Genomic DNA, 24957 nt, shown 5'->3' on the forward strand with positions numbered 1-24957 from the left:
TAGAGATAAAGAGTTAATATTGCTGGTTCTTTCACTAAATTAACTTGTCTTTTAAATGATTCAAAACGTGAGTGAGTCATCTTTTTTAGACTAGAACTATAACTAGGCAACGCATGTAATTTAGTTTTTAAGTGGTTTGTACAAATTAAAATGCATTATTTATCAGTCATTTAAAGTTCTGTATTTTTTATGTTTTTAAAGGGACAGCTGGTTAACTTAAAAATACAAACTGCCTCATCATTTGCGCACCTTTATTTAGTTCAAACCCCTGGTACCCGTTTTGTATGAAACAACAGTTTTAGGCCCTGTTTTACCATATTGTAAGGATATTTCTTACAAGAACAGAATATAAAAAATACTTTAAAGCACAATTTAAGCATCCATATGACTTTTGTGATATATTTCAAGTCTTCTGAGTCCTTATATACAAGAGCTTTGTGTCATCTTTTACAACGGTTAACCATTGTTTTATTACACAAAAAACCCCATGTTTTTTAAACAATGTGCCCAAAAACAATACTACACTTTTACTATAAAATACATGATTATATATAAAGAATATAGATTTAAAATAATTTTGTAGTCAGCAAGTGTCTTTATATTTTTCTGTGTAAAAATAAAGTATTCCTTACTTGTGTTCTACCAAAACTTTAAGGACATACAGTATTAGAAGCACTTTGTCAAAAGGTGCTGTGAGAGAGAAACGGAAATCCTGCAAACAATAAGATGACTTGAAGGTGGGTGAATAAAGATCTTGATCTGCAGATCAATAAATACACGATATTCTTTAGTGTTGTATGTTTGCCTTTATTTATGTTTGACACACATTTGTGCAGCACAAAACGGTGTTGAGTGACAGATGATTGGTCAAGTTCTGATCATGCTGATGACATCACCCAGACCCCGAAGAGCATTTTAACCAGAGAAGAGACCTCTTCAGGGAAGAACGGCAACATCAACTAGATGCACAAAAAAGAAGTAAAGATTTTAAAAGTCCTTAATAATCTGTGTGTTATTTGATGTATTATTATTTAGCTGTACAAACTTTCAATTACATGCTTTTATTGGTCATTCTCACAAAATGTGTGATTTCTTTGCCCATGACTAACTTCTGATCACTAACTGTCATCATTCAGAACAGAACATTTGCCATGCGCAAATCGCACCATTTTCTGGGAAGGACCCAAATGTCAACCTGCTAAGCTACATGAATGGATAAACTGCTCACCGCTGCCTGCCGTCACTGATTCAGTTAAAACGCTGGTGGAAACATCAACACTGGAGGAAATGGAAACACTGGAATCAACAACTGTAAGAGTTTCCTTGACCTCCAGACTCTTTGGTCTAGGCAGGAGCACAGTGACCTCTCCGGCGCCCTCTAGCAGAGCTTTGTAAGTGTTGATCTCCCTCTCCAGCTGAACTTTGGTGCTCAGGAGCAGCTGATAATCTCGACTCTGCTGCAGGGCGCTCTCACGGACGGACATGAGCTCCCCCTCCAGACTCCCAGCCAGCTGACTCAATCTGTACAACTGGGACTGATATTGAGACTGAACCTCCAGCAGACGCTGCTCCAGGTTAGATTTCTGTAGGTAGGAGCAACATCAGCACAACACGGCACTTATCAATGGATACCGTATTGTTTACTTCCACTTATACACCATCACACACGCACACCTCTACGAATGCGGCATCCAGTTGCGAGTGTAGCGTCATCGACTGTTTGCGGTTCTCTGTGATCTCAGTACCACCAGTGACCGTCGTCTCCGTGACGATTGCAAACTCTGCACTTTTCTTCTCCACCTGAACACAACAGCGCGGACAGAGTAAAACATCTGTGTAATAAATGTGTGTGTGTGTGTGTGTCACAGCTGGACGTTGTGTACCTGTTTAGTGTACCAGTGTTCCGCCTCTCTCTGGTTCCTCTCGATGACCGTCTCGTACTCGGCACGGATCTCGGCCAGCACACGGGACAGGTCTGTACTCTCAACATTCTGCACATCCACAGTCACTGTACCTGCAATCTGCCCTCGCAGGCCGATCATCTCCTGAACAATTCACGTCACAGGACAGAAGTCAGTCAAGTGACACTCGACATTGAAGTTCTTTAAGAAGTCTCCTCTCACCTGCTGCTGTGCGTCTTTGATGTTTTTGAGTTCAACTTCAAATGTATTGACCTCATGCAGAAGCACGTCGCTCGTGGCAATATACTCTTTCTTAAGAGCTTTTAGATTTGCTATATCCCCCTCCACAGACTGACAGATGCCCAACTCGGTCTCATACCTGCAAAACATAGTAAGAAACCCTCAGGTACAGAATGTCAATACCATGATGTTTGTTTTTGTCTTTCCTCTAGTTGAAAGGATGTCTGTGTATCTAGACGCAGTGTTGAAGCAGCATGCATCACTCAAACGTACTTCAGTCTGAAATCCTCTGCAGCCAGTTTGGCATTGTCTATGGCTAAAGTAAGTTCTGTGTTTTCTTGAATAAGAACCAGAATCTGAAAGGAAAAACACATCCACATCATGAACGGTCCGCTGGTACTAATGCACATTATGGACACTGTATTATTCAGAACTAAAGTCATCTCACCTTTTCACGCAGAGGTCTCACTTGCATTTGATACGGCTCCAGGTCATGAGTGGTTTGAACTCTGTTGATGGTGAACGATCTGAGTTTTTCATTAAGCTCGCGGTTTGTGATCTCCAGACGTTTCACCTTCTCCAGGTAAGTGGCGAGACGATCGTTCAGAACCTGCATCTGCTGTTTGTCATTGACGATGTATGCCATGTTCTGCATGAAGGAACCTCCACCTCCCATCTTCAAACCAGCTGAGAGAGATCCTCCTCCTCCACCAGCCGATAGAGAGCCTCCAACCATTCTCAAACCAGACGACACAGACCTTCCACTCACTGCCCCCATTCCAAACCCAGACCCAACTCCAAATCCTACGCCAGACCCTAAACCAAACCCAGACCCTACACCTATCCCTGCACTGCTGTGCAGACTGCCGGCCATCAGAGACTGACCGTACCCCTGATTAATTCCACCTCCAAATCCATATCCTCCACCTCCAGAGCTGGAAAAACTCCTGGACACCTGAGAGCGGTTACTGAAGGACCCCCCAGAAGAGCTTCTGATCTGAGACATGACTTTAAGCAGAGCAGATGCGAGCGGTAACAGCGAGCAGAAATTATTTCTGTTGAGGGCACCTGGTGTCTGTCAGGCTGTAGGTGATGTGATAGAAGGTGGTGAAGTTTGCACGTTTTATAGCTGGTCTGCTCATGCACCCCTCCTCTTGTTGACGGGCCCTTGGGCAACAATTTACCTAAAACAAGATATATTTACATTGATTCATTTAGAAGCGTCTTATGCAAAGCAACAGTGTAGATTGCGTGAGGGAGGGGGGCATTTACCTGTAAGAGTGAATTAAGTCCTGAAGGCTAGGTGTGTCGTGGGTATTGATAACCAGTGACCTCATCTACACCAGTGGCCTCATAATTTTGCGTTGAAACCGTCCTAAATTTGATTTTAAGATCATTTCTCGAAGTAAAAAAAAATCACAGATGTGACATAAATGAAAGATCTGTTATCTGAGCATTACCATCAACACCAGTAGTAAAACCAAGATTAGCAGTTTAGCAGCTGCAGTAAAAACTCTCACGCTCATGAGGGTTATAACTCTTTTACAAGGCAAATGAGTCACAAATGAACTGAAGTGAATAAAGCAAATCTATGAGTTCTGCTGTGACAGTTATGTTGCTGTATGTGTGTGTGAAACCGTGACTATCTCAGTTCTCATCACCAGGACTGTAGTGTTCTTGATGTCAACATCAGACGGCTTTGAAGGCTCATCTTTTACCGTATTGTGTTTAAATATTATCTTTGTTTTACACACACCAGTAGGCATTTGGTCAGGGTAAAAAAAGCATTTTTATTTGCATTTAAAGCTAATGGCGATTAATTTGACATTACATCAGCAATTGTGCTAGTATAATTCTGGACCTTTTATCGTCAGTTTTTATTCATTTTTGTTGTACCCAACACACAACACTAACTATAAAATGCAATGCGATTTTTGTTTTAAAACTTACTTGCAAAACAGGCTACTAGACTATTGTAGCAATTGAGCGGGCTTGTCACACGACGATAAACAAAGAAAATTAATTAATATCATAATGAATACTGAATGTCTTTTTAATACTGATATATGATCAGTGTGATGTGAACATTTTCCAAGACAAAAACACCGGTCCAGAAGCACTTCCTGTTTCAGTTTTAACACTACACCAATATTGGCACAAAATACAATAAAAAATGTAGAAGTTTACTGGAATGATAAAATGATGAAAATATAAACTGAAAGGACTGAAACAGGATTGCGCTTCTGGACCAGCATTGTTATCATCTTGAAAAATGGGCTATAAAGCATCACCGATGAATCCAAACTCATCCAACACAACCCTGTTCAACAGAGTAAGAATATCTCACAACAACCGTGATCTAACATGACCGTCTGAATGATGAAAGAGTCCTTTATATCACACTATAGAAACACAGACGCAATCATACAGGAGAATATGAAGAAAGCCACTAGTGTGGTTTGTTTGAGGAAAATATCAGTTTCAGAGATAATAGAAAAGAAAGCGTCAAGGACCTAAAGACCCTTGGACCCCTCAGCAGCATTACTCACTAAAACTACAGCGTTCAGTGTTGAGATTCAGGACAAAATCTATATACGTGATTACAATTCAAGAAGACAAATGTTCAAAGTGCCTTGTTGATGTCTGTTGATCTAATAAGATATGCAAGATACCGCGACTGTACCAAACATGCAAAGTGGGGTTTTGTTTTGAAGATTTTCTGTTTATGAACCTTCCATAAAAACTTCAGGGCACATCTATCGTGCAGAGTCTTTCTGTTTGGGAAAAAATGCAGGTCATTGATTGAATCACTTCATTGTTGAGTCTGTGTTGGTCATGCTGACTAAAGGTCTGTGTTGTTGCGCTGGTAAGTGTTTATTTCAAGGAATGGCACTTAAAGGGACATGTGACACCAAAACGAACATTCTTTTATCATTTACTCAACTCCATGTCATGTCAAACCTGTTCGAGTTTCTTTCTTCTGCACAGCACAGCAGAAGATATTTTGAAGAACGTTGACAATCGAACAGAATCTAAAGACATTTCTCACAACAAACACATGTGAGTGAGTAAATAAATGAATTCTAATTTCTGGCTGAACCTTCCCTTTAATGTAGGATGGGAGTGTATTTTCATGGCACAGGTAAAATTAGAGTGATTACTTGGGTCAACTGGGAGGGGTTTGACCCAGTGGGAGTGGTTTATTTGGGTGTGGCTACTTTTTTGGGTGTGCCATGTTTCTTGGCATGCCACAGGTGGGCAGGGATAGTGAAAGCATCCACGCTCATGCTCAGGGTACGTGACGGAAGCACGTTGAACTGCTTGCGGTCCGAGCTGTATTTATAGATGGCCCCCACAGCCGAAGAGGGAATGACACGCGGGCCGACACCACAGACTCGATGCAGCTCATCTGATTGGCCGTCTGGAGTGTAGACGGCACGGAACTGACAGTTTGAGTCCCGCAGCAGAATCATAAAATGACTGGCCGAGCTCTTCTCCATCTCCTGCAAACAGAGAGCACAGAGAAACTGTCTTTAAAATACGGGCAGTGCAGGCATGAAGATGATGATAATGATGATGATGACACACCTCCACAATCTTGTTTTTCTGAAATTCATTGACTTTGCCTGCGAGGCAGCAGTGCGAGAGAGCGTTGTGAATGATGAACTTGTTCGATTTAAAGCTGGGTTCCTTGAACAATTTAGGACCTGAAACAGAAAAAACATCACATGTGACTGAACAGGCCAATGAACTGTAGTGGTAAACACCACATAGATGTAACCAGCAGGTGGCACAGTTCTGCATCGTTTGACCTCAGATAAACCCGCTTCCACACTGGACTGAACACATCCGTTCCTGTTTAACAGTATTCACGTTCCCTCTAAATTGAACGTTTCCTATTTTGCCTAACACAGCTCTTTACCAGTGTATTCTGGGATGGGTGCTGGACATGAGGCATTGGATCCGTTTTCCCAGTCTTTCCCTGCATTATGATTGGCCAGCTGCCCAGATGACAGCACTTTTGAAGGAGAATCTGAATGGCTGAAATAGTGAGAAGGCAGTTATTAACTGAAGATGAAATCAGAGTATAAAGGCAATAAAGCAGGATGATTATCTGCTACAGTACCTTACAGACTTGTCAGCTGATCCACCGTCCTTCTGGTTAGCTGGAGGAGTCAACACAACTGGTTTAGTGTCCGATTTGTGTATTACGATTTCTGTATCAGAATGTCCAGGTGAGATTACCTGTTCGGTTCTTCCTCGGCGAGTGTGCAAGCTCGTGGTTTTTGTGCGCTTTGTGCTGTTTTTTGTCACTGTGTTTTGTTGGTTTCTGTTTGAGAACCTTTTCCAGATCAGCCATGATCTTCAGCTGATGGCGTCTTTCATACTCCGCCCGTGTAAACGCTCCCCACCGCAGGGGCGTGCCTGGGGCTGTGGCCTGTGAAGGAGCCGGTTGGCCATATAAAGTGGGCAGTGACTGTGAAAGGGGCTGAGTCTGAGAACATCGTAGGTCATCTGTGGAAGACTTTTGACTGCTGAAGAAGTAGAGCATACAGATTTTAACTTGAGGATATGGGAGCTGTGGTACATGTGTGTGTGTTCTCAGTGTGTGTTCTTGCCTGGCCTCGGGGTCTTGGCTGTGCTTCCATCTCTTGACCTCTTGAGCTCGTAGCAGTTGCGCTCTTTTCTGGGACATCTCCTCTTCTGTAAGCCCCGCCTCCTGAACAAACACAAATACATCACCAACAAACAAACAAACATACACACGTACTCTAGATATTCATCCTTATACTTGTAATTTTGCCTTTGAGGAGGAATTTATCCTTTTGTGTTCGTTGTATGAATGTGTTTTATGTTTGTTCTTTAGTTTCATTTTGTTATTTGTGGAGTGACTTGATTGTTTGTAGCCACTCCCACTTGTTACCCAGCTGTTCTCATTGTGGTGTTTACAGCATCTGTGTGGATAATAGAAGTGTATCCTGAGGAAAGACCAAACACACTGGCAGGAATGTTTTAATAATTAAAGCCTGACTTTATGAAGGCTTTGTGTGTCACCACACAAGTGACTTTTGTGTCTTTTTATTTAATGCGCCCCTTTAATGAACATCTCTCTAGCACTCTCATTTTCAAATACATGGACTCATTTACAAACCTTGTAGAAAACATCAAGCCCCAGCCGGCTCTCAGTCTCGGTCTGGTCGCTCATGGAGTCGGATGAGAATATTTCTGTACCCTGCTCCAGATCCGTGTCATCCTCCAGTGTGACAGCACCCTCGCTCTCCTGCCTCACATCTTTAAAGCGAGCACTGCTGAGGAGCACGTCGCTTTCAAATGAGCACTCTGACGGGGCTCCTGAGCTGCTCCCACCTCCTAACAGTTCTGCCAGGAGCGCAGACGGAGGTCCAGCCTCCAGTTCCAGGGTGAAGATTGGTGTGTTGTGGTCACTGGATCCTGACTCGGGTGTGCTCTCTTGGGCAGGTTGTGGCGTAGACTCCTGCGGCGTGCATGGACCTCCGATACGTAGGGAGGAGCAGGTCTGCACCTGACACTGACTCGGAGTGCCTCGTCGCAGATGAGGGAGCGTGTCAACGTTCTGCGGTGGAGTCAGGACTCGTGTGAGGGGCTGGAAGCCGAGATCTGTTGGCCGAGAAGGACGTTGCCGTTTCGGGCTCTTTAGAGCGACGTTGCGGTGCCTACGCGGTGTAGACGGTGCTGAGCTTTTAGGGGATTTGGGAGTGTCACAGGGTTGACCGGAACGTGACGGAGATCCAGACGGTGAAATGATACGGGTGGATTCTCTTGAAAAATGAGGGGGTGTGGCAGGGAGTTTAGGGGAGGATGGAATGACCCATGCCTTGCTGGAAGAAGGTGTCTTATTTGAGGGGGTGTTTTTCGGAGAACTTACAGTTTTATTTCCCATGAGCTTTTGCTGCTGTTCTGTGAGGCGTTGCATGTCTTTTTGCAGGGTCTGAAGGGCGGAGCTTAGCTTAGCTACGGCCTCGTTGTATTCAACCTGCGGTGGCTCTTTCTCCTCCCCATTCTTTGTATCAACGGAAAAGGTCACCTGTTTCTCCAGTTTGGGGGGCGCTACGACGTCACCGTTGCTCTTCTTTTGTTCCACGTTAACTTTTTTCTCATCCTCCTGTTTCTTCTCCTCCTCTTTCTCTCTGTTCTCCTCCTGTTGAAGCTGCTGCTCCATTCGTGTCAATCGTTCTTCCAAAGTGAGTGACTGTCCCTCTTCTTCCTCTTTCTTCTGAAGCTGGAGGAAGGCAGTCTTGCCCAGTCTCTGTCTGTGTTTGGTAAAGATGGCCTCGATCCGTCTCTTCTGAGCTTCTATGGCCTTGCGTTTCTCCTCCAAGCGAGCCCCGAGCTCCTGCACCTCCGCTGCTCCAGCAGGACTCATCATCACTGAGGAGCTGAATGATTCCCCAGTGTCATGTGGTCTGGAGTTACCTGGAGAATCCAGCACCTTCTTTCTACATTCAGCAAAGTTTGTCATTTGACCGGTCTTGGGCCCGTTGGCTGCACTGGAGGAGGTTTTGAGGGGATCTTCCTGTTTGTCGGAGTCTACAGATCCACTGCTATCAGGCCCCCCTCTCACAGGCCTATACATCATTCCTGATTTACAGGGGGCGGAGCTGCTTAACCTGGCCCTGTCGTTTTCAGGATAGTGGAGGTAAAAGCCGGCCGGCGCACCCTCAGGCCGCAGACGGGGCTCGTTGCGCACTGGACGGGTGGTATGTATTATCTGTAAGGCTTCTTCTATTGTGGCTAACTCCCCTAGAGGAGCCTGACCAATGAGCTGACTCAAATCCTCGGGGGGCGTGTACGCGGCAGGGTTGGTTACGGCAGTGAGACTATCAGTGCTGACGGAACGGAAGAGAGGGTTGCCCATAACAACATCAACATCACTGTCCAGAGGGAACGGGATGCTGAAGGCCAGAGCAGAGAGAGGACGACTGAAACAGAGAATGTGATGAAGCCCTGCTGTGTTACAGTAAATGACAAGATCAATCGTTCCTCTAAATTATATCAATGAAAGAATGTAAAGATGAATTAAACCAAAATACTTGATCATAAAGATCATAAAAATACGAGTGTTACCTTTCTGAATGAAAACAAGGACACTTAGAAACAGAAATACCTCATTTGTTTTTTGCTCCAGCCTCGTCCCTCTGCACAACAACAGGAGGCATAATAAAAACACAATGCATTACACATACAATCCATATTCTTTATTTGCATTTTGAAAAATTATGCATCTGAACTTCATGCAGCTCATACCAGACGTAGAATATGACTGAGGCAGGATCGAATGTTTCAGAATGAAAGACGGAGAGCCGCTGCAATACAAAAACATGATGCTAGTTTAGCGTGAAGCTCAGTGATGCTAATGTGATTTGTGAAGCAGATTGTGAGTGTTTCACCTGTTGCTGTTGCCATTGATTGGACTTGTGGAGTCGAGTAGATCTGATGCATCTGCAGAAAAACAGATTAGATGATTTGTGTTTGTGTTGTTGTGTTTTGTGCGTTTGCCTGTTTATTTGTACCGGTTAAGTCCAATGTGTGTGCGGGCTTGACGATATCTGGTTTCTGTACTTCAAACATCTCCAGCAGCTCTGATAGGAAGCACATGATGTTCACCTTTGGGTTCAAAGATCAAAACTTGTATTATTTACAGTATTTATATCATAATTGTACTGGGAACCCTCAATTAACTGCAATCTTCAAGTTTGCTGCATGTCTATGTTATTCAGATTAGGGGCGGGGCTTGACTCACATGTAAAGTGGGCGGAGCATACAGAAAATCCTCCAGCTGTAAGCAGCAGTGACCCTTCAGATGACTCACACAAAACTCCCTGATCAACAGCAGATTATACAAACTATCTGCCACACACATGGTCTCCTTCAGACAGACATCTACAGAGAGAGAGAGAGATGAATCATGGGAGATTTATACACACACTCATGACTCTGTGTGTGTGTGTGTGTGTGTGTGTTTACCCTCCAGTGGCAGAATCTGAGGACAGTATAAGTGAAGAGCAGCTGCAATAGCACAACCGTTTGACAGATCCTTTACACCAGACACTACACAAAAATACGCTGTCTCTTTAGACTGAACTTTATCTTTCCTGTAACGGATCTGGGAAAGAGAGAGAGAGAGGTGTGAGGAAAGCAACAAAACTAAAACTTTTCAGAAGAGAATGTAAACAGAAAAAATCTGAAAATAAAATCTAAAGAAACAAGTGAGACAAAATGATTTGTGTGAATCAGTGAATAATCAGATTCATTTGTGTGTTTGACTCATAGAATTCATTTCAACACTTTCATTGAATGTGCAATCAAATAAAACTCAACATAAGCGTGCTGAAAGAGACACTCTCACACAAACTCTTTCAGTCTCATCAACACACACAATCACATCATGTTCAAACACACAACTCAAGTCAGTGGGTGTGTATAACACAGATCTGATCTCACAGACAAGCTCACAGGTGAAGAGGAAAGACACAGCAGTGTGTGTGAGTGTGTGCGCGCGCGTGTGTCCAGCTATAGAAATACAGCAGGTGACACTGAGAAGCAAATTCAAAGAGTGAACAGAAGTCCCATGATGCCTGAGGTGTGATGTCATCATGCAGTGATGGATACAGGAGGCGGGCGGATACGTTACCACCGGAGGTTTATTCCCAGACTCCTTCAAACAAAATGCGATGGCATGCTGGGTGCAGTATGACAGAGAGAGCACACTGGTAAATGCAAACACACTGTCACATGACAAACAATGCATGAAACCCCAAAGGTTTAGTCGACTGGTTTGATGCTACGTTCCATTCAATCAATTCAACTTCATGGAGAGGTTCAGTTCAACCACATGACTCTGGCTTTTCTAGAATTGATTTAGTGTAGAAAGAATCTTCAGACATGATTATATTTACTGGACCACCATATCAGATGTGTTAAACACAATATATGATCTTGCCATTGTGTTTCAATCAGAATGATACACAGACTACCTGTCAAAAGAAAATTGATTGAATAAAAACTCTGACAGAATAATGAAGAAGAGCTCAGAATAGATGGGAGCTCATTCAATAGTGTGTAAAGGGAAGCTGATCGATTAAACATATTTGATTGTTTTTAAGAGGCAACACAATCGCTTGACTGGTGGTGTAGTTGGACGTTGACTTTAAATAGAATGCAGCATCAGACAAGAGGAGAAAACAACGTATGAATACATGTCAATAAGGCACTTAAGTTCATCTTCAGTTCACATTACACACGTCAGAATACACAACCGTCAGAATGTTAAATAGCTGTCTCATCTGCAGTATGTTAGTGAAGGAACGCAGCCAACACGTTTTCACTATACTTGAGATCTCCTTCAGTACAGTTTAAAGTAAGAGAGAGAGAGAGAGAGAGATGTACTGTATGTATTATTAAAGATGTAATACTCACTGGAACCAGTTTCCAGTACCAGCGCTGTGGACACTGACACACGACATCAGATGAAGAAGAGAGAAGAACAACGTTAGTATCAGTGTTAGTACAGGTGTGTGTGTGTGTGTGTGTGTCTGTGTTTGCTCACAGAGGGCTGAACTGGTTGCAGGTCAGTGCAGGTGTTTGATTTCTGATTCTCCTCCACATGACATCTTTCCCTAAACTTCTGATTCACCTGCACACATGAAACATTAACCCATGTGATTTAAATGCAGTTTGGTTTGTTGAGAGGGTTCTGTTAACAGAGTTCTAGATTTAGGAACCTTGTTGATCCAGAAGAGGAGAGAGTTTTCCCAGCTGGCATTGCCGCCAAACTGATCGACTTCCTTCGCCATCTTGACCCGCCCCACCGTTTCCATGGCACTCAGTGACATCAACGAATCAATCACTGCCAAGTGCGCTCCCTATGACCAATCAGAGAAGAGGGATGTAACGGTCAACCAATAGAACCACAGATATAGGTTTTGTTTGACCCAATGCGGCTCTGCAAAGTACAACACTTTGGAAAAAAAGTTTGGAAATGCTCTTGAGGAACTTTGATGCAAGGGTGTCATTTCCACTGGCGACAAGTGGGACATGTTCCCTCCACATCCCAAAACCCCCTTCCTGTCTCCCCACTTTCAAATGAGTTTGTTCTGATATTTAACCGCACGCAGTCATCTACACAGAGAAGCAGGATCGAGCAGTCTGCGTCATGTGAACACTCTTAATATACATCACTTAATGGTTGATTTCAATCACGTGAACGACAGCAAGTGATTTTCTCTATATGAATTCAATATGACAAACTCAAAATACTTTTATAAAACAATCAGTTCTGGTGCCTGATTCTGATTGGCTGAGCCGCGTTCTGAGCCAATACCCTGATTGCATTTCATGGCCTAAATATCACTTTGTTTTAAGAAACCACAGATTCAGATTTTACAAGTCACTCTTTCCCCCGTTTCTCAGTCAATACTCGCATTTCCCCTTCACAAACATCAATAAAAACACTGTGCGGTTTCAATGTTTAATCAATTTAAACAATCAAAAACGATGCAAAACATAGATATTTTGAGTTTGTCATAGTGAATTCCCAATGGAGAAAATCACATGCTGCCCTCCATCCGCACTTCGCTCACTTCATGCCTTAATGTGTGAAGGAAAAGGGATTCAAATCATTGATCAAATCAATTTGTGAAACAGTTTTTTTCCAGCAGTTGGGGCGCCAGCAACAAAAGTTAAAAAATCGCGTAGATAACGTGTAAAATGACATGTTTTTATGTTAATTTACACCCATGTTGTAAATTTGCAGTCTCTTTATGTCATTTTAAATATTTGTTTTCAATGCCATGAACAAAAGAATATTCGGCAGCTGGGGCAACAATAAAATGATGTAAATGTTCACTGTACAGAGGAAGAACTTTCAAACAGTGTGGAACTTAATGTAGCACATGAGCCAATCAGCTCTGTCATGGTGCATCACGTGACATATAAGGGCGATGAGAGATGGTGACAGGACCGGAGGAGATCTCCACTCACCATGTTGATGGGTTTGTGTTTCAGCTGCGTCTCACTGACCGGATTCTGACGGTCCAGCGGGAGGGAGCCGTACCGATCGAGCACCTGCAGGAGGGCGCTGTGGTCTCCAGGGGGCGCTATGATGATGCTCTTCAGAGGATGTGAGGTGAAGGCACGACTGTACAGATCACAAGACAACAGGAGCTGCTCAACGGCAGGAGTGACTCCTTCATCTGAGAACAGTGTCTCCTTCAGGCCAGCGGGAACACTTTCTACACACACAAACATACACAAATGTAAAGTTATGTGTCATCAAAAATACAATCTAGCATGAGTGGAGATATTAGCATTGCATGCAAAGGTTTAGTCATTGTTATTTAAAAGACAAATGATAATTATATATTCATTATATTTCCTCTTGTGGCAATTTAGAATCATTTGAATTTCTCATGATTGGAGGCAGAGATGATGCATACACTACACTATAATAATATATATATTCTGAAGGTTTAGGCTGCACTAGTTAGATCAACCGGAACCAGGAACACTTCCAATAACATCTGATGTCAGCCAGTCTTGTCTCATTGTTCCAAGGTTACCAGAGCGGGCAGAGACCTGACAAATGCTGTGATGATAAAGCTGGACGAAGGACGTGATGATAATTATTAATGATGATTATTAATGATAATCTTGAATCTAATCATTTAGTTATTTTGTCTTGTTGTGCAGCACTGTCGAGCTTGTGCAGAGGCTGCAGTTTTTGCCAGAGGGGAACTGGAATCCCCTGGTTAGGCCTGGTTTCCCTCCGAGGTTGTTTTTCTCCTCCAATGGAGTTTTGGGTTCCTCGCCACCGTTTGCAGACTGTTTTACACTGTTTGCCTGGCCGGGGGGGCTGCTAGAATTTGATAGTCTTATTTAGTTAACACTGCATATAGGAATTTATTGTCTGTCTGATATTTGACCTGTGTTTTGACTTCCATAACCTTTTATGTTTTACTTATAGTCAATGTTTTCTTGTACAGCTGCTTTGTAACAATGAAAATTGTAAACAGCGCTATATAAATAAAGCTGACTCGACTTGACATTGATTTGATCTGATCAGGCAAACACACAGAGAGAAAGTGTGAGTTTCACTCACACACACAACAGTTCACACAATATAGAGCTGATGTGATGATTGAATGTGAACGTCTACAGGTGTGTGTACGGGGGATGCAGGTGATAATATTAAATGCTCTATAAAAACAAGAGTAGACAACAGAAAATAATGATAAAACAAGTATGTGTTCTTGTAAGATTACATTAATGTTACGGTCCCAAAGATATTTATGCAGAACGTCACACTTTAGTGAAGTATATTGGTATGTTTGAACAAACTACATTTTAAAGGTCCAGTGTATGAAATGTATTGGTATCTGGTGTTGAGGTTCCTCCACCCACACCCCTCCCTTTCGACGCACTACGGTGGCTGACACAGGACAAACGTGTCTTCACATTTTCACTTTTTGGCCGAAGGAGATTACGTATTTATAACATACAGCAGTTTATCCGTTTAGAGAAACAAAAGGACTACATTTTAGTTGACATATAATTTTCATATAAAAACTTACGACTTCTGACCTAAGATCATCAACTCTGTCATTCATAACTATGATTATTATTACTGTAATATACAAACATTGCATAAATAAACAAATAATGGAATCATCCTCTGTTCACGTGGGACTTTCACTTCATCTTATAGTGTTACCCTAAGAAGAGCAGAATCTTAAACTGTCAACACTTTTAACATGCTTTCAAAAGTAAATAAACAGGATATTTCAGGAAATATGAATATAAAGAATCTCTGTCAACCTTGCTATCTAGAAGGCCTTTATATGAGTATATGTATGCCATTAACACCAGCATGTATAATTCTATGCTTATTTACCTTCTTTTCATTCTTAATGCCACAAAACCTTGAAAATGAAATGGCTTTAATAACGACACCACCTCTATTCTAGCTGAAAGCACACACACACCAAACCTCAGATTCAGGCCCGCGCTGTGATGTGCGCACATGCGTGGAAACAACAAAGAGATCCCCGTACTGTGTGAAGTGTCTGGCAGTGTCGTGTCGTGTAATCCTATATTGTCGTTATATGAACAGCAGAATTAATCACAGAATCACACTGACACAGCGGTGACGCCCTGTACGCTCGAGAACACCGGTGTGTGTGTGTGTGTGTGTGTGTGATGGTGGTGCTGATGCTGCGCGCATCCTTCAGCCTCACACTGACACGCGCGCCGGGTTACCTTCACCTCCGTGGGCTCGGCTCAGCAGCCAGCGGACACTTGCGCGGATCTTGGCTCGGGTGGAGTCGTATCGGTCCAGCGGGCTGATCTCCGGTACCGGCGCCGCAGACGCGTCCATCGCGCGCGAGCCGCCGACCGGACGTCAGACACACAACGACGCAAAATGTGTTAAAATGTCATTCTGGGGCAGATGTGAGCGCTCGGTTGCTTCCACACCCCGGACACCGTGAACCGTCACCGCGCGCACCTCATCCCACCGCCGCGGAGCCGCCCACAGCCGCGTGCACGGGCCGCCACTCCGAGCTGTCAATCAAACAAGCTGCAGCCAATCGCGTGCTACAGAGGGCGGAGTGAAGAAGTACAGAAAGAGTGATGTCGATCAATGTCAAGGTAAAGTAGACAGATCACTTTCATTCATTACTGCGCATGTCTGTTTGGATCAAATGAAAGTGATCTGTTTACATTTCAATACATTACATTACAGTAGATTATGTGTATTTTATTGATGTTTCTGGAGTTCAATGCGAATGTAGGAAATGAGAAATAATCAAAGTGTTGAACATACGGATGCGGAAGTGGTTTGTTGGGCTGTGATCAGGATGTGAAGCGGAGGGTCTTGCGTCTCACTGAAGGGGTTTATTTCATGATAACAGCGTCTGCTTGAACATTATTCCTCTTATTACACGACTACTGGACACATGAGATCAAACTGGACATGAAATGTGAATTTGAAATATTTTATTAGCTCATTTTCACCGAACGCAGAACTTCTGTGAGGAAAAGACGTTTACTTTCAGTTTTAAGGTACGAAACGACGTTGAAATGTCATGAACGGGCAATTCGGTTTAGTTATTTGTAAATATAATGTCATACATATATGTTATTACAGGACATATTTATCATTCATTTGACAGAACAAACGGTCCAAATGATTTGCTGCATCCGGGTCACCGTGTGTTATTAGTTTTGAGAGGTTGTTATCTGGGAATAATGAACCTGCAAATGTCAAGACTGGCCAATCAGAATCAAGCGTTACAACCAGCCGTGTAAACATCAGATAAACGTCTTGGAAATATTATTGACTACCCTGATAGCACACGCACATTATCTATTTGAGTTCTGCATTTACATCTGCAAAATGTGTTTTTTGGGGATAGTTTGATCTGCAATACGTCTGCTGTCAGATGTCATGTAGTATTATGTTGTGTAAAACTCTTTTAGGTGATCGAGCGCTAAAACTTAATTCCTAATGAAAACATGGAGGAACGTCCAGAGCGTCTGTGTGGTTCTCTATCTCACACAGCTTCTGTGGTGGCCAGTAACGGTGCCGTCGCTAACGTTCCTCAGATGGTTGGTTGTCAGGTGACAGGATCGGTTAACTTCAACATCACAACACACGTGGGCGCTTCAGGTGAGACGTGTTTACAGCTTTATTTTTGGTGGAAATGAACACCTACTAAAAAGAATCAAGCTCAAAATCACAAGGCAGAGAATCGTAAAGGTTGTAGCTGTTAATCATCTGACCTTCTTGTGTTTGTGTCTAAGCAGTGAACAGCGAGCAGTCTCAACATGCAGATTCATCCAGACGTAATGCCTAAAATACACATCAGTATCGTTAAGAAATGATTCCGTGCTAAACACCCAATCAGCTGCTGTGTTTTTATTGTTTTTCAGTCAAACTCAGCGAGAGACAGAAAATCAGTTTGAAGAAGAAGTTTGAGAGAATACATGAAGGTTTTGCTAAAAGAGGAAACCAGACTCTCCTGAACAGAATTTACACACAACTTTACATCACAGAGGGAGAAAGAGACACGGTGAACACTGAACATGAGGTCTGGCAGATTGATAACGTCATGAAGAGACAACAGGACAGAGAAAAACCCATCAACTGTAATGACATCTTCAAACCGTTAAGTGACCAAACCGGTCATATAAAAACAGTTCTTACTAAAGGCATCGCTGGAATTGGAAAAACCGTCTCTGTGCACAAGTTCATTCTGGATTGGGCCGAGGGAACAGCCAATCAGGACGTAGATTTCATGTTCCTGCTTCCGTTTCGAGAGCTGAACTTGATTCGAGAGCATCGCTACAGTCTTCACAAACTGCTGCTGGACTTTCATCCTGAACTTCAAGATGTTGACTACCAGAAGGTTTCTGACATAAGTCAAGTTGTGTTTATATTCGACGGGCTGGACGAAAGTCGACTCAACCTGGATTTTGATTTGACAAGAGTCTGTGATGTCACTAAAACAGCCAAAGTGGACGATCTGATTGTCAATCTCATAAAAGGAAATCTTCTTCCGTTCGCTCAGTTGTGGATCACCTCCAGACCAGCCTCCGAGGACAAGATTCCAGCAGAATACATCACGCGTGTGACAGAGATCCAGGGATTCAACGACGCTCAGAAGGAGGAATATTTCAGGAAGAGAATCAGCGACGAGCATCAGTTCAGCAGAATCATGTCCCACATTAGAAGAGCGAGAAGCCTCCACATCATGTGTCACATACCCGTCTTCTGCTGGATCACTGCAACGGTTTTACAGAAAGTGCTGGAAACAGAACGTGAACAGATCTCTTCCTCTCTGACTGAGATGTACACACGCTTCCTTCTCATCCAGATAAATGAAAACAAGAGAAAATACCAGACTGGAATCAGACGAGATGATGTACGCAACCTGCACGACTCGGATGTGGAGACTGTCCTCAATCTTGGGCGTCTGGCCTTTGAAAACCTGATGAAGAGCAATCTCGTGTTCAGTGAGGAGGTGCTGAGGACGTTCGGCTTAGATGTAAATGACCCGTCCATGTGGTCGGGCGTCTGCACACAGATACTCACAGAGGAAGATCCCATGTTCCCGGAGAGCAAATACAGCTTTGTGCACCTCAGCTTTCAAGAATATCTGGCGGCGCTATTTGTGTTTCACTCATATGTTGTGAAGAAAGTCAATTTGCTGGAGACTCTCCGAAAGCAGCAAGCTCCTCGAAGAATGACTTTTTATGATGACTACTACGACGAGTATGATCTACCTGGACATGAAGACCAACAGACAGCTTCTGTGAAAGAGGAAAGCTTGCATGACTTCCAGAGATGTGCCATCGACGTAGCTCTGCAGAGCACCAGCGGACATCTGGATCTCTTCCTGCGCTTCCTTCTCGGCATCTCCTACGACCGCTGTCAACCGTTGCTAAGGTCCTTTCAGCTAAAGGTGGACGGAGTTCAGCTCGATAATCAGAAGACAACAGAGTACATCAGGACGAAGCTCAGTGAGGAAGACGATCGTAAGACTCCGTCTGCGGAGCGATGCATTAACCTTCTCTTCTGTCTGATGGAGCTCGGCGATCACTCCATGATAGAAGAGGTTCAGAGGTTTCACAACTCTGAGCTACAGAAGGGACAGAAACTGACCGCTGCCCAATGTTCCACTCTGGCCTACATAATACAGATGTCAGAGGAGGTTCTGGAAGAACTGGACCTCAGTAAATACAACACAACAGACGAAGGCAGACAGAGACTTGTACCAGCGGTGAGGAACTGCAGAAAGGCAATGTAAGTACTGACATTTCTCTAAAATGAACACCAACAGTCAATTCTTGTTGAAGATTTTTGTTGATGACATTGCTTTTTAAATCTCCAGATTATCAGCGTGCACACTCACACAGAAATGCTGTAAGGTCATCAACTCTGCTCTTCTAAAGCCTCAGAACTCAGTACTGGAAGAGTTGGACATCAGTAGGCAGTTTCTGTGGGACCTTTCGACTCTCAATTGTGGACTGGAGAGTCCCTACTGTAGACTACAGTCTGTGAATTTCAGTCATACCAACTTGGAGAAAAGAGGAACAGATCTTCTTCATGCCGCTCTGTTTGGACCTCAGATTCAACCTCAGACACTAAGGTATTACGTACATAGATGCAAACTCTGTCATCATTTGCTTACGTCAGAGCCAAAGAACTTCTTCTAGAAAATTGTAAACATTGAGGACCTTAACACAACTCCATACTCTGGTCACTGTTGGATTCTTTCAAGTGTCTGCAGAGGAATAAAGAAAAGGCTAGGACAGCCCCTTAATCTATGAACTAAATCACTGCAGCTTGTAAAGAACTGACAGATGAATGTAGATGTTAAACTGGAGATCACCTCAATAACTGGATTGTTTTCCGATTGTTTCTAGAGTGTTTTCATGCGAGCTCAAAGACGACTGCACCAATACTCTGGCATTAGCCCTCGAGTCGTCTGAATCCAGACTGATGGAGCTCAATATTGGCTACAATAACTTCACTTCAGCGGGAGTCGAGCGAATCTCTCGAGGTCTCTTGAGTCCCAGCTGTGAGCTGATGAAACTCTGGTGAAGAACTTTCAGTTTCAGGTGTGAGAAAGAGACACAAGTTTCACGGATCAATATAATGATCGTTTTGTCTTGTTTTAGTCTGTCTGGCTGTCAGGTTAGTGTGGAATCCTGCAAGCTTCTGTCTTCGGCTCTGAAAGACTCATTCCTGATGGATGTGGATCTGAGCAGCAGCTGGATTGGAGATGCAGGACTGAAGCAGCTCTGCGCTGGATTATCGAGTCCTCGCTGTCAGCTGCAGATACTGAGGTGACTGACATCCTTATCGATTACTCTGCTTTCTCACGACTCATCTTCTCATGCTTCTCATTGTCATTCAAAGGCTCAGAGACTGTGCGCTCTCAGGATCCTCGTGTCTGTATCTGGCAGTAGCACTGAGTTGCTTCTCTGTCCTGAGAGAGCTTGATCTTAGTGACAATGACTTGAGGGATTCAGGAGTGAAGATGATCTCTGCTGGTTTACAAAAGAGTATCCTGAGATGTTTAGGGTGAGAAACCTCACAGATTAGTGGTTTGAGATCTTAAGAAGAGCTAACCCCTGCTCTCACACTCACTCACACTTGTTGTGTGTCTGTAGGTTGTCAGGTTGTATGGTGACAGATGAAGGATGTTGTTATTTGGCTTCAGCTCTGAGTTCAAACCCGTCACACCTGAGAGAACTCGACCTGAGTTACAATCACCCTGGACATCTAGGCATTCAACAGCTCTCTGGTAGACGTGATGATACACACTGTGCTCTGGAGAAACTCAGGTGAAGTTTTGAAAAGCACATTTTCTCAACACCATCATAAAAAACCCAATTATGATTCAAATAGTCATGTTATGAAACAAAATTGACTCTTAAAAATAAAGATTCTTAAAAAGTTCTTCATAGTGATTCCATAAGGTGCTCTCTGACCGGCAACTTCATTTAAACTTCATGCGGAACTATGAAATAATTCCTGTGAAAGCCCCTATTGAAGAACCATTTTTGGAGGAACAAAGAAGCATGCAGTCAAAGGTTCTTTAAAGAAACATCTTCTTCTTACCAAGGTTCTTCGGATGTTAAAGATTCTTTATGGAACTATTTGGCAGCGTGAAGCACCTTTATTTTTAAGAGTGTTGGTCACAAAATGATTGTTTTCAAAATACAAACCAAAATGTTCAAACTTCATTAATGGTTGAAAAAAATGTGATATTTACCTGCTCTGTAAGTTTATTTACAAAAAGAAAAAAGGTCAATATTTTCGTCACTTATTTCAGGAAGTGAAACCCATATATTATATATTCATTACACATAGAGTGAAATATTTCAAGACTTTATTCCTTGAAATGTTGATGATTATGGCTCGCAGATAATGAAATGTTTTATATTACATAAGATCAATAAAAAAGGATGTCACGCTTTTGAAAAGTGTGTTCATTTCTATGCACTCAATACTCATCAGTGCGGCGTGGCATGGAGACAATCGGTCTGTGGCACTGCTCAGGTGTGGTGGAAGCCCAGGTTGCTTTGATAGCGGCCTTCAGGTCATCTGCAGTGTTGAGTCAGGTGTCTCTCATCATAGATCTTCTGTGGGGTTCAGGTCAGGTGAGTGTTCTGGCCAATCAAGCGCAGTAACACCATGGTCATAGAACCAGCTTTTGGTACCTTTGGTGGATGGCTGTGTTGAATGTGGAGGTCAGAAAACACAGTGGACCAACACCAGCAGATGACATGGCAGCCAGAATCATCACTGACTGTGGAAACTTCACACTGGACTTCAAGCAACGTGGATTGCGTGCCTCTCCTCTCTTCCTCCAGACTCCGGGACCCTGATTTCCAAATGAAATGCAAAATTTTCATCTGAAAAGAGGTCTTTGGTGCACTCTGTTTTCTGAATAATATATGGGTTTCACTTTCTGAAATGAGTGTCAAAAAATATTGACCTTTTTCATGATATTCCAATTTTTTTACATGTACCTGTATTAATTAATCTGATATTAAATGAGACCATTTAGGATGGTTTTGCTTGTGATGTGTGATCTGATATTCTTTTCTTCAGACTGGATCACGGTGGACCTCTTCGAATCATAAGGGGTCTCTGGAAATGTAAGAAATTCTCTGTGCTGAGATATTTTTAACATATTAGCAAGAGTTGTGCAAGCATTCTTCTCATTGTGTTATTTGTGATTTTAGACTATCAAGAGCTCACACTGGACCCAATGACGACGGACTCAGCTCTGACGATGTCCAGCAACAATAAAGGAGTTATTAGATTACCTGAGGTCCATGTTTTGTATTACGACTCGGACTCTGAGAAAGAAAAGTCCTGGCGTACAGCGCTCTGCAGAGAAATACTCTCAAGCGGACGCTTCTACTGGCAGGTGGACTGGAACGGCTTTTTGGTTTCTATTGGAGTAAAGTTCAAGACAAACATCAGGAGCTTTGCTAAAAAGGTTCTATACCTTTGCTGCAGCAGCGGCCAATACGTTGCCATGCACGAAGAAAGGTCACGGACTAGATCGATAGCAAGCGGTGTTATGCCCAAGAGCAGGACAGTCGGAGTGTTCCTGGACTGCGCAGGAGGAACGCTCTCCTTCTACAGCATCCTCCCTCATGGTCCAGTTCACCTCCACACGTTTCACACAGCGTTCAGTGATCCGGTGTCACCCTACTTCAACCTCAATGCCACAGATCTGGATATCCAACCCTCGTCGGTGTTCATTCACACGCTAGAGCCGAGTTCTGTCGTAGACACGTTCATGTTACTGTTGCCCAAAGTGAGTGAAGCATTTTGACATAATCTCCTGCGGCTCAGCATGGCACTAGCAACGCCAAAGTCATGGGTTCAATTCTAGGCAGCGTTTCCCAAACAATGCATTTACTTGGGCGGTCCGCCCAGGTATATTTATGGCTGGCCAAGTATATTTATCCATCTGTGCTAATTGAATAACTAGTAGATAAACAGAGCTTACACGTCATCTCTCTTTTCCAGACTACTGATGTGAGTGGTAGTACATTCTAAAATGCTGTAACGATTGAGGTTTGAAGGCCGCATTTCCCCTGGTATTGGTCTATTTTTCTTTAGAGCCTGTTTCTTTTATTAACACCAGTAATAATAAAGGTGTTCATAGTGCATTTCATCTTTTGAGAGTTTATTTTGAATGGCAGCCATATTTTTGTTCTAATAATTAGTATTAATGAAACCACCACATTTCGAAACATAATGGATGAGATTATGCATCTATTTTTTTACATTTATATGATTCTTCAATAATATGTAACATTTCATGGAAATCATGCTTTACTGCTCCTTATGTACAATACTCATGTTACTAAAGGATCTCGCATACAACTCTGACTTCCATGATTCATTAAATCAGTTAAACCCTCTCCTGTGTTGTTGTGAAATCCATGCCAAAAGACATGGTTTGAGTTCAACATTATTTCATCTTCTTAAAGACCTGCTTATGAACATCACTAGCATCAAAGCAAACTCTACCTTCATTTGAATAACATAAAAACCATTAAGAATCCACTCATGACGTGTAAAATGCAGAAGAGCTGGTTAAGCACCGTCAGAAATAAACACAACATCTCTCTCTCTCTGTCATCAGCACACATAATCAGACAGAACTGATCCTACATTCATTACTGATCAATCATTTAAAAACAATCACATATTCCAGATATATCAAACCCATTTAATGGGATAAATCCAAACCGGAGGCTGGAACAGACGTCACAGGACAGAAACCTTTATTGCTGTAAGTGTTCATGAACGGATGGATTAATCGTGTGATTGTCAGTTTGTATCTTGAGAACATTAAGCTATTAGCAATGAAATCATGTCGTTGATAAAACAATGTAAACCTTGATGGGCGGTGATGTCATTCTGTGCACCAATGAGAGTAAAGAGTTGAGATGACGTAATGCGTCTCCAGCTAGACACTATCCTGATCAGGTTAGTTTCACTTTTCGTGTCGCTGTGCATCATTTCTGACTCATACGTGTTTCTCTTTATTTGTTTGTATTCTGCAATAAAACACAAAAATACTATTAGTAAACAAAACCGTGTATACTGTCAAGAGGTTCTGCGCCATGTGATAAAAATCTTGATCCCTGCATTACAAACAGTTGTGATTTGTATTAACACATTTTTGGTATCACTTTATTTCAAGAGAAACATTTCAATAAGATTGGAGTCTGCTCAATATCTGCAAACACTTTATTGTGCTGATCCTGCATCACACATTCTACTGTAAATACATGTTATCTTCGTCATGTGAGAGTTAGTTGACATGTGGTTAAAGCCAGCAGAATGTCTGTTGGAGAATATTAGTACTCTCCCCTCAACTAGCACAGGTACATCTGCTCAAGGTCTGGAAAACATCTTCTTAAGAGCAGTTTACATCCATTCTAACACCTTTTTGCTTCATCTGAAGCATCAGATGAAATGACGACTTATCAGATAAATGACCTTCAACTATTGTGATCAGTTGTGACATCCACTGACACAGTGCAAAAGTGAGTAAAGTGTATCTGCTTTGCTACGAATTTTTTCTTTTAAATAATTAAGTAAATCAGTCACATGCTGTTTTTCAATTTCATTGTAACGGACTAACCATTTGATTGTTGATACATACAACACTACATATTATAGTATTACAACACATTGACAGCATTGACAGCTTTTCAAGAAGGGTGTCCCGAAAGGTTCTTTACTGGCACCCCTCCTTTTTTCTATTTTTATTAATGAATTAGGCCAGGGAATAAAATCTGCAGTTACATTTTTGTGCTGACGATACAATTATTTATTCAGCTGCATCCTCTTTGTGTCAAGCTATTAAAATTCTACAGGATTCTTTTAACACTTTTCCGAATCATTTATTACAATTTAATTTTAAATGCAAAGTATATTCTTTTTTTCAAGTAGTTGTTCAATGAATACTGTTCCGTCTATCCTTATGATTGATGATGTGCACATAGAAAGAGTAACATCTTACACATATCTAAGAATACGGATAGACGAGAAGTTGGCATTTGATGTTCATATTGTTTACTTAGTGAAAAGACTAAAACCAAGATTGGGTTCTCTCTTTCGGAAAAAAATATGTTTTCCTGTGGAGTTAGAGAGAAAATTATACTTTTTACCCATTTTAAAGTATGGTGATATTATTTATATGCGTTTTCCTACGGTCAACTTGGCCAGGACTCC

At 42.4% G+C, this 24957-nt stretch overlaps 3 protein-coding genes across 5 annotated transcripts; 1 reads left to right on the top strand and 2 right to left on the bottom strand.

Moving 5' to 3' along the window:
- Positions 1-789: 789 nt before the first annotated feature.
- LOC306897204 (keratin, type I cytoskeletal 19) lies at positions 790-3315 on the bottom strand. The gene is made up of 7 exons (XM_079461762.1): positions 2590-3315; positions 2415-2497; positions 2124-2280; positions 1884-2045; positions 1675-1800; positions 1229-1583; positions 790-959 (listed from the first exon to the last, which is right to left on the bottom strand). Exons 1-7 carry the CDS (start codon positions 3145-3147, stop codon positions 937-939), a joined length of 1464 nt encoding a protein of 487 aa, XP_079317888.1. The 5' UTR covers positions 3148-3315; the 3' UTR covers positions 790-936.
- Positions 3316-3918: 603 nt separating this feature from the next.
- Positions 3919-15697, bottom strand: LOC306897248 (calmodulin-regulated spectrin-associated protein 3). Its single transcript, XM_079461830.1, has 19 exons — positions 15435-15697; positions 13161-13411; positions 11903-12043; positions 11728-11814; positions 11598-11630; positions 10813-10860; positions 10146-10284; positions 9922-10061; positions 9692-9785; positions 9569-9620; positions 9426-9484; positions 9286-9316; positions 7294-9100; positions 6761-6861; positions 6387-6676; positions 6268-6307; positions 6064-6182; positions 5730-5848; positions 3919-5644 (listed from the first exon to the last, which is right to left on the bottom strand). The coding sequence occupies exons 1-19, from the start codon at positions 15550-15552 to the stop codon at positions 5342-5344; spliced, it is 3972 nt and encodes a 1323-aa protein (XP_079317956.1). The 5' UTR covers positions 15553-15697; the 3' UTR covers positions 3919-5341.
- Positions 15698-15772: 75 nt separating this feature from the next.
- Positions 15773-23132, top strand: LOC306897155 (NACHT, LRR and PYD domains-containing protein 3-like). Of its 3 annotated transcripts, none has more exons than XM_079461662.1 (11): positions 15773-15824; positions 16656-16845; positions 16983-17021; positions 17109-18981; positions 19070-19327; positions 19605-19778; positions 19860-20027; positions 20101-20265; positions 20355-20528; positions 21802-21848; positions 21936-23132. In XM_079461662.1, the coding sequence occupies exons 2-11, from the start codon at positions 16692-16694 to the stop codon at positions 22535-22537; spliced, it is 3654 nt and encodes a 1217-aa protein (XP_079317788.1). In that variant the 5' UTR covers positions 15773-15824; positions 16656-16691; the 3' UTR covers positions 22538-23132. The 3 variants fall into 3 exon arrangements, with proteins under 3 accessions (XP_079317788.1, XP_079317787.1, XP_079317789.1); XM_079461661.1 differs by having other exon boundaries at positions 15795-16238; XM_079461663.1 differs by lacking the exon at positions 15773-15824 and adding an exon at positions 16046-16238 and having other exon boundaries at positions 16349-16845.
- The last annotated feature ends 1825 nt before the right edge of the window (positions 23133-24957 follow it).

This window comes from Barbatula barbatula (assembly GCF_947034865.1).
Source record: "Barbatula barbatula genome assembly, chromosome: 8".
Taxonomy (NCBI): Eukaryota; Metazoa; Chordata; class Actinopteri; order Cypriniformes; family Nemacheilidae; genus Barbatula; species Barbatula barbatula.

What these genes read in the sequence shown, in the direction of transcription:
- LOC306897204 (XM_079461762.1), bottom strand. Translation starts at nt 3,147, where the DNA reads ATGTCTCAGATCAGAAGCTCTTCTGGGGGGTCCTTCAGTAACCGCTCT. An exon ending in GCAGAGGATTTCAGACTGAA is followed by an intron (nt 2,281 to 2,414) that starts GTACGTTTGAGT and finishes TATGTTTTGCAG; the next exon opens with GTATGAGACCGAGTTGGGCA. An exon ending in TCAAAGACGCACAGCAGCAG is followed by an intron (nt 2,046 to 2,123) that starts GTGAGAGGAGAC and finishes TGAATTGTTCAG; the next exon opens with GAGATGATCGGCCTGCGAGG.
- LOC306897248 (XM_079461830.1), bottom strand. Translation starts at nt 15,552, where the DNA reads ATGGACGCGTCTGCGGCGCCGGTACCGGAGATCAGCCCGCTGGACCGA. An exon ending in CTGGGAATAAACCTCCGGTG is followed by an intron (nt 10,285 to 10,812) that starts GTAACGTATCCG and finishes TCTCTTTCCCAG; the next exon opens with ATCCGTTACAGGAAAGATAA. An exon ending in ATGCTCCGCCCACTTTACAT is followed by an intron (nt 9,786 to 9,921) that starts GTGAGTCAAGCC and finishes TTGAACCCAAAG; the next exon opens with GTGAACATCATGTGCTTCCT.
- LOC306897155 (XM_079461662.1), top strand. Translation starts at nt 16,692, where the DNA reads ATGGAGGAACGTCCAGAGCGTCTGTGTGGTTCTCTATCTCACACAGCT. An exon ending in TGTGAGCTGATGAAACTCTG is followed by an intron (nt 19,779 to 19,859) that starts GTGAAGAACTTT and finishes GTCTTGTTTTAG; the next exon opens with TCTGTCTGGCTGTCAGGTTA. An exon ending in TGTGCTCTGGAGAAACTCAG is followed by an intron (nt 20,529 to 21,801) that starts GTGAAGTTTTGA and finishes TCTTTTCTTCAG; the next exon opens with ACTGGATCACGGTGGACCTC.